The sequence below is a fragment of the Spermophilus citellus genome (assembly GCF_964194105.1).
Source record: "Spermophilus citellus genome assembly, chromosome: 7".
Lineage (NCBI taxonomy): Eukaryota > Metazoa > Chordata > Mammalia > Rodentia > Sciuridae > Spermophilus > Spermophilus citellus.
Window position 1 is genome coordinate 54,947,657 of NC_138188.1, and position 12,906 is coordinate 54,960,562.

Genomic DNA, 12,906 nt, shown 5'->3' on the forward strand with positions numbered 1-12,906 from the left:
TTTGTATCGTTTAGGGAATAACAACAAGAAAAAAGTACATGCATGTTCAATATGGATGCAATTTTTAAAAAATGGTTTTGACCCGCAGTTCCTTGAAACCATAAATGCTGAGCCCACTGGTACTGAGGGCCAACAGCAGCAGGCATATGCAACATAAAGAACCTGCTTTTGTGAGAACCCCCAGGGTAACCTTTCCCTTCCTGGCTCCCCATTCACCAACTTACTAATTTGTAAATATTGAATATTGGTAAAATTGTTCTAATAGGAACATGAGAAAATGACCCAAGTTGGTGATCATTTTGAATGCACATCCTTCCAGTGTTTGATACAGTTGAAATTCAATTTTTATGAGATGAATCAGATATAAAGATAGCAAAACCAGAAATCTCCTTTGTATTGAAGCAGTATCACTTCAACAGCGGAGGTTTATAGAAGAATATCTTGTTTCAAAGGATTAGGGGAGCCCATTCATTTGAAGCATTTTTATCATTAGGTAAACCATGACATGCAGATTACTGGAAAGAAGAGGAATTTATGCTACAGCTTCATGATGCTTGGGCAGCAGGTACACCTAGCCAGACACCAACATGGGATTCAAGAGCCTACGTGCTTATATGAAACTCAGGTGCAATGCATAGGGTTCTCTATAACATGTCTCAATATTTGATAGGTCAATTTAAAAAACCATGTAAGATGTTATAATTTGGCCAGAGTGAGCTTTTAATTAATGATTTAAAAATCATGAAGAGATATTCTACTTTCACAACTTCCATAACTAATTTTCACCATAACTGGTCAAAATTGTTTTAAAAATAACCATTTATGGTCTCTGAAAGTTGTCCTAGGGCATACAGCAAATAAAGAAACATTTAATCATAAAATATAAGGAAACCTTCATGACATTGAGTTTGACAATGATTTCTTGGTAATTATAATAAAATTATAAGCAACAAAAACAACAAAAGAAAAAATAGAGAAGATGGACTTCGTGAAAATTAAAAGATTTAGAGAACTAAAGGACACTTTAACAGAGTAAAAAGGAAACGCACAGACTAGGAGTAATAATTTGCAATCACATCTTTGATAAGGGATTGCTACTCTTAATATGGAAAGAACTCCTATAAATCAACAACAAAAAGCCTGATTAAAAAGTGAACATAGGACTTGAACAGATATTTCTCCAAAGACATACAAATGGCCAAAAAACACATGAAAAGGTACTCAACATCATTAATCATCTGGGAAATACAAATCAAAACCACGATGAGATACCACTCTATACCCATTTAGATGGATGCATTAAAAAACAGAGAAAAATAACAAATGTTAGCAAGGATATAAAGAAATAGGAACCCATGAATATTGTTGGTGGGAAGGTAAAATGGTGTAGCCCCCACGCAAAACAGTATAGGACTAACACACACACACACACACAAAAAATGCAGCAGCTGTGTTTAGAGATCTCGTGAGCATGGAACAGGGTGAGAGCAAGGGAATTTTTCTTCTTGATTTTTCAAGGAAACAGAGAAAATACTTTAAGACCTCAGGGTGGAGAAGGATTATTAAAAACACAGAAAATGAAGACTATCAAAAAGGTGTCTGAATCAAAATTCCAGTTTGGGCATAACAAAAGGCAATCTAAGCACAGAGTGGAAAACTCCTGAAACTCACAGCCAAAGGACCAAAGGGCTCTAGTCTGGATTTCTATAAATCAGTATTTTAAAAACTGACAAGCCAATCCAAAAGTTAGTTAAAAAGAAGAATTTGAACAAGAAGAAACTGCTTGATCAATAATCCTATAGAAAGACGCTTCATCTCACTGGTAATCCAGGAAATACCAAGTCAGAACAAGCTGCCATCTCACATCCACCATGTTAGCAAAAAGTCACTTCTGACAACACCAAGTCTTGGCAAGGACATAGCAAAACAGCAATACTTGAATTCAGTTTCCTTCAGTGAAGGAAGGAAGGGGGAAGGCTCAACTCCAAACTCCAAGACCTCCTAGAATGTTTGATGGGGACTCTTGGCGATGAGCTCCCTGTGAGGGTCTCACTCAGAAAGGGGACCACACCATGCAATTTCTCTTCGTCAGCTCTCTTCTCATTTCTGAGACTTTGGGGAAAATACTGATGCCCTTTTGATCTGAGGCACAACCACAGGTGGCTGCAAAAAAAAAAAAAAAAAAAAAAAAAAAAAAAAATCACAGAAATAGAAATGCTCCACAGTCCCAGCTGCTGTTCTGAAAGAGAGCTACTGTCTTCAGAAACATCAGCTCAGGAGCAGTTTGTTCCTATGCTGTGAAAGGCTTCACACAGGCCTAAAGGGTTTCGGAGGCTGGTAGAAGCCCTGGGCCAGACTAATTTGGCCCAATGAGAGGGGGAGCTAGAACAGCACCTAGGAGTGTCTACATAGGATGCTGACACAGTTCTATGTACACCTGCTGTGATTTGTAAGATGTTAAGTCCCTGGCAAAAGGAATTGGAGAAGAGAATGAAGATGAAGGGTTTTCAAACACGGCTCTAATACAAGAAAGTATGAGCCTCCAAAACAGAATTCTCAAAAATGTAAGATTCTCCCAGAGACTTATTTTTATCCATATACCAAAACCTGCTGCCTCCCTGCAGCTCCTTTATATTCACATGGCTTAAAGCACTTCAGCCTGGAAATAGAAAACACAGATTTCTGACAATTTTTTAAAGAGTAGCAGTCATGTCCTCATATGGGCCTTAACCAAATAGACCAGTAATATTATAAACTAGTTAAGAATCCGATTCACTTGCTTTTTAAAAATTCTAATCTACCCTACTAAAAAATAGAATTCTAAAAATCTAGAAGGTAAAGGGTAAGAATAAAACTAATAACTGCCTTCTTACTAATCCGACTACTAGAGAGAGAACTAAGAATTGAGGGTAGTTAGGGGGAAATTAAAATTTTATACTTATACTAGTAAGTAACACTGTTTAATATATTTAAAATATTATTTTACCAAGAAAAAGAACTAGTATTTTCCAAAAATAACTATTTTATAGCTCAGAATAAGCTGTCCAAATAAATTATAAACTGATTGATTTCATTAATGACATACATTGCAAAGTCTAATAAAAAGTTACAAAGCCTAATAAAAAGTTATCTAGAAAATATATTTTTATATAAGAAACCCAAATATAAAACTGAAAACAGCCCTTTCCTAACTAAAAATATAAAATATTTTTTTAAACTAAAGGTCTATAACACTGGCATGCCATATCTTAATCCATGAAAAGATTCACATTTTTGCATTGAAGCTCAAATTAGCTAAAAATGTCCTTGGCTTTCTGATTCTCTTGCATCATTTTTTTAAAAATACAGGGTAGAAAAAAGAAAATATAGGGGAAGACAGAGAGGGCCTCTGAATATTATTAGCTTAATGTTGGAACATATATGAATGAACTGCAAACACAGAAATCAACTGATATGAGCTATATGACCACTATATGACCAATACTTATGTCTTCTAGATTATTCTGATGGAATCCAATGACATAAAGACCTACAGAACATGGAATACTAAGACCAACAGTAATTACCCCATCTAAACTCTCTGGGAAAAGTTTGAAAGGTATTCCTAACCTGTCGCTTTTTTTTTTTTTTTTTTTTTTAGAGAAATGTGGTTTAATGGTACAGCTCAGCACACTCCAGCACCAGTGGAGTTGAAGCAGCAGGGACGTGTGGGTGATCCCACAGAGCCTCACATGGCAAAGAGGATGAGGAAGGTGACCATCAAACAGAAGAGCCCCATGGCCTCAGACAGGGCAAAGCCAGAATGGCATAGGAGAAGAGCTGTTGCTTGAGAGACGGGTTCCTGGCATAGCCAATGATCAAGCTGCCAAACACAGTTCCAATGCCAGCCCCTGATCCGGCTACACCAACTGTGGCAGCCCCGGCACCAATGAACTTGGCTGCTGTGTCAATATCCCGGGAGACAACACTGGTCTGGAACTCCTGACTGGCCACCTAGAGTGGGGAGCTGCTGCTGTAGGAAGGCTGTTTAGATGAGTTCTCTAGTCTACTCAGGAAGGAGGCAGACACAGGCCTGATCATACCCCTGGAAGTAAAGCGAATCAGAGCCAGAGAAATAATGAGCAGTGCCCTGGTGGTCTGCATTTTTTTAGTCTCTCTGCTTTAGCCCTTGGTCCCAGTGCTCAGCTCCCTACCCACGTGTCCTGGGGACTCACCTGTCTCTTAATAACCACAATGAATTTTTAAATTAACTTGGTTATGTTTTTAACTTATTGGTTTTACAGACATTATGCCATAGTGAGCCACCCCATTTTGGTATCATCAAGTGCTCCTTGTAAACAATGAGTAGGTTGGCGTTTTTCATCCTGATTCTGAGCAATGGCAAAGCCAATCGTGCAACCACAGTTGCTTTCCATAAGAATTCAATGATTTGGGCTGGGGTTAAGGCTCAGAAGTAGAGTGTTCACCTGGCATGTGTGAGGCCACATAAAAATAAAAAATTAAATAAAGATATTGTGTCCAACAAAAAAAATAAATATTTAAAAAAAAGAATTCAATGATTTATTTGAACATCCTCTCTTTACTGTTCCCATATTTCACTTCTGGGTTTACCCTACATTGACACAGTGCAAAAAATCAGATACTTAATGTTCTTTTTTTCTTAAGCAATAAATAAACAAAATTATTTGTTTACATTTCAAACTATTTCTGAAATGTAAACTGACTTGACAGTAACACAGAAATAGAGGAGCACCAAGAAGACTACGGTTATCAAGAATTAATGAAACTCTTTTAAAACAAATTCACTAAGCAAAAAGGCTTTTCAGTGAGAAGGACAGTCCGAAAGAAAGGCTGCCAGCTCACATCGTTAGTAATCAGAGAAATGCAAATTGAGACAAGATTATACTTTTTGCCCATCAGATTGGCAAAAGTCAAGACATCGATAATTATCAGTGATGGCAAGAATACAGAGATGGGTGTTCTCAGACACTGTTAATTGAAAAGAATCAGAATAGCCTTTAGAAAAGTAGTTTGATAGTATCTATGAAAACTTTAAATGTATGTGCCCATTCTTCTTTCAGACCTCTATTCTACAGAAATAACTGGACTTCAGACAAGGAACCAACGTATCTGTTAATAGGAAACGATAATAAACCACAATCATTCATAAGATAGAATACCATGCAGTGCTTAACAGGAACTTGCCAGATTTACAGGTGCTGCTTGATAAGCTAAGAGGTACAAGGATTAAATTGCAGTGCAGTGAGGCCGGCCATGAATTACTTGAGTGTCTTCTCTCAGTATGGCAGCCAGGAAGATTTTAGGTTTAACCTTGGGAACTATCTGTGGCTCTCCCATGCCATATATTGCCCAAGGCTCATGACCTTTAACTCCACTCTACTAGGAAGATCCCTCAAATTAACTCCGGAGATGAGCATAACCCATTGGGAACTGGACAGTTGACCTTCAACCTTTTTTGGTGAAGAACATTCTAAGGAAGGCCTTTGATGTTCCCCAATAGAAATAAAGTAAGCACAGGCTCCATTTTGTCTTTTTAGTATATAAGCTCAATCCCATATGATTAGCTTGCCCGTCCTTGCCCCCGCTTTTTGAAATTATTTTCTGTGTCCTGTGGGTTCTTCCTCCACCTATTTTTCTTAGCTTTTATTTCACAGCCAGCCCATTCCACCAGGGGAAACCTCATTCCCATCACCTCCTTAGGATACAGGCAGGATTTCAGAGTAGTTATTATAATAAATATCTGTCATTAATGGTTCCCCAAATATTCTGAACCCCTCTCCTGACACCCTGATTCTCACCTTCCCTAAGTAGTATAAACAAACATAAACAAACCAAAAAAGAATACCATATTTCCCAGCCTTCCCCAAAGGTAGGTATTTCTCCAAAGTATGTGGCTAGTAATTACATGGCCTAGAGTTTGTCAATTAGAAAAATCCAGGTATTACATTTGGAAGTGATCATGTGAGAAAACAGTCAGGCAAAGGTTATTTTTTTGGTTAGCTTAATGACAGCAGAGGCATAATGTTTGGGGATAAAACTGAAGAAGTTTTCTGATGAGAGAAAAGTGGTAGGATAGTCCAGTGGCTACAGGATCCTTTGTGAAGCCAGTTCTACAAGGTGGTTGTCAGCGTATTCCTGAAACTGTCTGGAAACTGTTTTCCAGGCTGTGATTCTCTAAACATCATTACCCTTTATAAATCATTTTCTGGATAAAACTAGCTAAAATGGATTCTATTACAAGAATTAAGAAAGCTTTTATATACACAAAGGATAACCATTTTTTTATGTTTATATGTTCAAAAAATTATGAACAAAAAATACCTGAAAAGCATCACATATTCAGAGAGGTCTGAAGGTCCATAAGTCACTGATAAAATCTACTGCCAACAGGGAAGTGCAACTGGTGTACACAGGTGGAAAGCATAACAGAAGGCTCTTCCATTTCTTTTGTATACTTTTTTTTTACAATAAGATATCATTATATAATGTCAGGAATCTTTTCTTAATTTAAAATCTTAAAAAAAAAAAAAAAAAAAAAGCTAGAAGCCAATATGCCCAGCAAGGCACTGGGTTCGATCCTCAGCTCCACATAAAAATAAATAAATAAAATAAAGGTATTGTGTCCAACTACAACTAAAAACAACAAAAAAATTTTTTTAGACATGCATGCCATAAATGAAGCCAATTCTATATTTTAAAATGTACACTATAGGGCTGGGGATGTGGCTCAAGTGGTAGCGCGCTCGCCTGGCATGCGTGCGGCCCGGGTTCGATCCTCAGCACCACATACCAACAAAGATGTTGTGTCCGCAAAGAACTAAAAAATAAATATTAAAAATTCTCTCTCTCTCTCTCTCCTCTCTCACTCTCTCTTAAAAAAAAATATTAAAAAAAATTTTTTAAAAATGTACACTATAGAAATTAGTGAATGAATACACAAGGATGAAAACATTCGTTATCAGTAACAAATGGATAACCCAAATATTTACTATGAAAAATTAAACAAAACAAAGTTCAAATCCACTGTATTTAATGATAAAACCATTAAGCCATTAATAATAATAATAATAATAATAATAATAATAATAATAATAATAAATAATATAATGGAATACCTTTACTTGTCAGAATAAAAAAAAAAAATGACCTCGGCATACAAATTAAGGGAAGAAGGCAGGTTATAAAGTAGCAAGTTTCTAGTGGTGTTGGATAATATTGTGCAAGCACTGATGTAAATACATGAACACACACATACATCTACATATACATATACACAGAAAATATCCTAGAAAACAGATCTGAGATATTATATACTAAATGGTAACAGTGGTAGTGCTGACTACTACAACCACAGGAGAGCTTCACTTTCTTCCTCATGCCTTTCTTGATGTGTGTGCACTGGGACTGAATCCCAGGCCTCTCGCATACCTTGTGAACAGCTTTTACTCTTTACAAACAACCACTCATGGTTTTTATGATGTTTTGATTCTTTAATGAAAGAACAACAGAAATATCCTTATTAGATACCTTGTGCCTTTATGACATTACTGTTTTCTTACCTTTAAGCCTTCAGCTGGAAGTCTATAACCAAATCTTGCTGGAAGATCATCAAATGTCTGAGATGCATTTTCCAAATTATACTAAATATAAAATTAAAATTAAAAATAATGAGGTTAAAGCCAATTTATACGTAACATTAAAAAGTTTATGATAAAGTGTCACTTCCACAATTCTGATTATTGCTGCTTATCACAATAAAATCAAATGTGACAATGTGCATCTACTAAAACAGCAAAGAATATATACAACTTAAATACGACTGTTAAAATCTGATTCTGACTTCATATATTATTATCAAACAACAACAATGACCCTGTCACATTAAACAAGCTACAGTTTTCTGGGCTTTTCTCATTGATAATTCCCTAGCAAGGAATTTTCTAGACAGAACACTTTTCAGCAAGAGAGCTCCATTTTATTTTTCTGTGTTATAAGGGTCTGATTGAACAAAAGACTATGAAAGTCATCTATGAAAGATGACTCTTCCCCAGTGAAAGGAGGGGAAATCATACTTTTAAGGACTTGTTGATTTTGATGTAAGCTGAACATTTTTATCCAGTGAGTGGAACAGTGGAAGGATGGAACGCAATGAAATGTACACACAGAAAAGCTGAAAGTACTCAGGCTTCTTCAAAACTTGCCCCTTCCATACAGATATTCAGTACTGTACAATATATACCAATATAATAAATATTATTGGTAAATGCAATATTTATCAATCATCCACTAACAAACAAAACTGTTCTTTTAGAAGACCATAGTAATGATACAATTGTGAGATGAAATACTCATAGTAAAGGTTTGCTTGGTCCTCCCATCCCTCTGTTATGGTCAGTGTTATGAAACACTCTTGCTTTATTTCAAGAAACTTTGTTTTGAAACTTTGTTTCAAAAGTTGCTTATTCACTCTGCATATTTAGTTTCCTCTTCCTTATTTCTGTTATTCTCAGTATTTACTGTAGAACAAACATCACTGAAGGAGGCAGCAGACTCATCTCACAATGACATCACTCCTGCTGTCTTCTGAAAGCATTATTATTTCACCAGCATCTCTCTCCTTCCCCAGTACTAAAAGTAAAGCACCTTTTGTTTTACTAGCCTTGTTCCTGGTAAGAACACTTCTTTAAAACAATGTGATCTTGTTACCACCCACTGGGTACACTCTGCTGTTCAGCGTGCTGACCTCACAACCATCAAGGAGCCAACCCTCTGACAAATGGAACCAAAAGGCAGACTGGGGTGGACCAAAATCCAGTACTTGGACTCCATGAAACAAAGAGTAAAATGCGATGGATACAACTTCTCAGTAAGAACATGGACGCAACTCAAAGGTAACAAGCCACTTGTGGCCTCTGGGCCTCAAGATATTTGGTGTCGATCTGGTCATCGCTAGACTCGGCTAGCTCTGCCAAGTCTAAACTTCCATTTTCCTAGATGGAAATTCACATAATCAATAACATCACATTTCTTCAGGGGTCAAAGGAAAGAGAAACAATGAGATTAGAGACAAAACAGTCATCTAAAAGAAGCAAGGAGCAAATGCTATTAAAAGAAAATACAATAGCAGTAAATCCCTAAGGCTCTTAATCAGTTCAGACATTTACTCAAGCCCTCTTGTGTAATGAGCAGGCAACAGGAGCACAGAGCTTAGTGAGCCACAGTCTGCCTCCCAGGTACTCAGATCTCAGGGCTTATGCAATAGTCAGCAAAGCACCAGAGAGGCATCTCCATTGCCCCTCAGAACTCTCAACTAGTTCACAAGCATGTTGACAGCCAAGAGGGAAACTTCAATGGACAAAAAGAAAAGGAAAACCAAGGAACTGGGCAGATAAACAGCACAAATCAACTGACACCTCTACAAAAGCAGCACCCAGTTCTGGTCCAGATGGAACTAGAATCAACATGCAGTCCAACTACTCAGGTAGGTACTGGCCAACTCAGACTTCAGGGATGCTCAGGCTCAGCTGAAAGGAAGACCTAGCATCTCTACCTCCTACCTCACTCCTCGCCTTGCCTCTCAGTGCCTGCTCTTCCCAGCCATAGGCTTTCCAGTCAGCTCCCTTTCCAGTGGTCTCTGCAGCATGCCCCTCAGTGCCATCAGAGACAGATGCTCGCGGTGCCCCTGCTGGATGACATCACATAGCATATCCCATGCCTGCATGCCTGGGGCACAGGAAACAAGCCAGCAAGGAGGACTGATGCCCCTCTGTACTGTGCCTTTTTTTCTGTCTCTGTATGAATACCCACAGCTCCAGCAGTCTCATACCTTCTTGAGGATGAGAGTGAAGGACAATCAGAATAATTACAATGAAGATAATAAATGATATACAAGACTTTTACCAGGTGTGGATACCACTCTAGTAGTTAACGCATTTAATTATCATAACACTCCAGTTTTTTAAAAAGAAAATGGAGGCATCTACATTGGCAAAGTAATTTGATCAAAGTCACACAGCTGGTTGGAGTCATGGAGCAATCCACTAAAAATCATTTAACTACCAGAGAGCTGGAGCACAAGATAAGAACCCATCTCAGACACAAAGAAAGAAAGGAAGGAGTGACACCAAAAGTAACAGACGGACAAAAAGGAAGACCTCAAAGATGAGAAGAGAGACAAGAAAAACTCCATTCCCTGATCAGTCCATAAATCCCCTAACTCATTTCAAAAAGCATTCCAACAATATTCCAAGGCCTTTGGGGACCAGTTTAGAGGAGAGATTTGAATAACAATGGACTCAGTCCTTAAAGATTCTATTTCTACTCGACCTACACACACCACCTACACTCCACCTCTACTCCACCTACTCCAGACTACACCAGCAGAAAGAAAAAAAAAAACTAATCCACCAGTTCTCTGGTAAAGAGTGACAGGCACTGAGGATCTCACATGGTCCACACTAAAGCTGCTCTGCCTTCGAAAACCAGCCTGGCTCGCCCAAGTTCTACAAAGATCCTGGAATTTTCCTGAAGTGCTTTTTAGATGCAGAAGCACAGCTGAGGACCACACCAAGCTTTAGTCAGCAACAATTCTGTCCTTCTATTCCTTATCCAGTATCATTAAGTAAACAGCATCAAGAAAGTAAAAACAATAAATCCTTAGCAAAGACCTGGTGTATAGGACCATCTACCCCCCACCCCCACCCCACAGAGTTAATTCCTCTTTCCCTACCTTCACAAAATGAGAAATAGGAAATACAAGTACTTCCCATACAGAAGAGAGTAAGATGTGGCTGAGAGAATGACCAAGGTCTAGAGAGCAATCACTCTCTTTCTCTAAACACTTCTCCATTCACCATCAAAGAAAGGAGCCCTCTGCTGCTCTTCTGACTCATTAAGGCTAACCTTAAATTGAAATTTTCTGTGTCTTGTAGTATTTCTTAAAATATCATTATCGCTACAGATGCTATTGACATCTCACAGTCATTAAATATGCTAGGTACCAAGAAAAACAGCAGGATTCCACCTGAATACACAAGCACACGGGCAGGTATGCACAGGCACCTACCACACACACATCAGGAGCGGTAGCACCTATCAGGTGATGTGCATGAGGTCTTGCATCAGGTGTTAAACAATACAAAATGAAGACATGCCCCATTTTCAAGTACCTGTCCTTTGGGCAAGTCTGTAGGTACATATCTTCATAATATTCTGTCATTCAAGACTCTCATAAAGCCTTTCTTTAAGGAATGTTCAGACATGAATAAATTTTCCTGTACTTACAGCTAAAATGTCCGCCTCTACAGGCAGCAGGTTTAAGAAGGCAAAGAGCTGGACGGTCAAGAGGGTGTAGACTTGTGTAGCCGACAGCATGAGCATCCCTATGGAGAGCAGCATCGTGTCAAATCACCTGGAAGACAAGGACACAAACAACCATCAGAGTTGGTGCCTGTTCCATGAGAACAGTCATATGCCATTGAATTCCTAATGTTCAAAAATATCCACTCTAGTTACAAACGTGTTAGCTGAATTAAAATGAAAACACATTCCAGAAGCATAAGAATCCATATCATAAGCTTATCCATAAGCATAACCAGCACCTGCGTGACTCACAGTGTGTCATGCACAAAGCAAACTTCCTCCCACAGTGCCGGGTCTACTAACCCAATTTTAAGAAAAACTAAATTTCAATCCAAATTATGGTTTAAAACACACAGAAGAAAAATTCTAGCCAGTGCAATCAGGCAAGAGAATAAAATAAAAGTGTAAAAAATAGGAAAGAAAAAAGTCAAAATTATCACTGCTTGCAGAAAATATGATCCTATACTTAGAAGATCCAAAAAAAACCCACCAAAAGACTGCTAATGCTAATAAACAAATTTGGTGAAGTACAGGTTAGGAAATCAACATACAAAAAGCTTTCCTACATACCAACAATGAATCTGCTAAGGAAGAAATCAGGAAAACTATTCCACTAACAATAGCCTTGAAAGAAAGAAAGAAAAAACGAGGAATAAATCTAACCAAGGAGGTGAAAGACCATTACAATGATAACTATAGAACACTGAAAAAGGAACTGAAGACACAGAAGAAGGAAACCCTACCCCCACCCCATGTTCATGGATAGGCAGAATTAATATTATTAAAACGGCCATGCTACCAAAAACAATATAGAGATTCAATGCAACATCCATCAAAGTACCAAACATTCTTCACAGTACTAGAAAAAAACAGTCCTAAAATTCATTTGGAAGAATAAAAGACCCAGAAAAGCCAAAGCAATTCTAAGTCAAAAAAGAATGCTAGAGATACCACAATTCCTGCCTTTAAATTATACTGCAAAGCATTAGTAATGAAACTGCATGGTACTGGCATAAAAACAATAAAAACAGACCAATGGCACAGAATAGAAAGACACAGAGACAAAACCACACAGATGCAATAATCTGATCCTTGACAAAGTGCCCAAAACATACAATGGAGAAAAGATAGACTTTTTAACAAATGGTGCTGGGACAACTGGTTATCCATATGTAGAAGAATGAGACTTGATCCTTATCTCTTACCCTGCACAAAAATCAACTCAAAACGGATCAAAGACATCGGAATCAGACCAGAAATTATGCAACTCCTAGAAGTAAATGTATGAGCAACACTCCGATATATAGGCACACGCAATGACTTTCTCAATAGGCCCCACAAAGCTCAGGAAATAATACTAAGAATTAATAAGGAGGATGGCATCAAATTAAAAAGCTTCTGCACAGCAAAAGAAACTATTAGAAATATGAAGAGAGAACCCACAGAATGGGAGAAAATCTTCACTACCCACTCTTCTGACAGAGAATTAATATCTAAAATATACAAAGAACTAAAAAAATCTTA

General features: G+C 37.8%; 1 protein-coding gene and 1 pseudogene across 6 annotated transcripts in view; both read right to left on the reverse strand.

The window, feature by feature from the left end:
- RNF13 (ring finger protein 13) overlaps nt 1-12,906 on the reverse strand; it is a 121,317-nt gene that overhangs the window by 72,995 nt on the left and 35,416 nt on the right. For 3 of the 5 annotated variants that reach the window (XM_081301569.1, XM_081301570.1, XM_081301571.1), the window contains 2 exons: nt 11,305-11,431; nt 7,581-7,661 (listed from right to left, as the gene is read on the reverse strand). In XM_081301569.1, coding sequence (XP_081157695.1) covers nt 7,581-7,661; nt 11,305-11,418 — 195 coding nt within the window. In that variant the 5' untranslated portion in view covers nt 11,419-11,431. The remainder of the gene's footprint in view (nt 1-7,580; nt 7,662-11,304; nt 11,432-12,906) is intronic. The other 2 variants (XM_081301572.1, XM_081301568.1) reach the window with 1 other exon arrangement.
- Nucleotides 3,728-4,143, reverse strand: LOC308653119 (ATP synthase F(0) complex subunit C1, mitochondrial-like; annotated as a pseudogene). The gene has a single exon. The product of its transcript is annotated as an ATP synthase F(0) complex subunit C1, mitochondrial-like (transcript).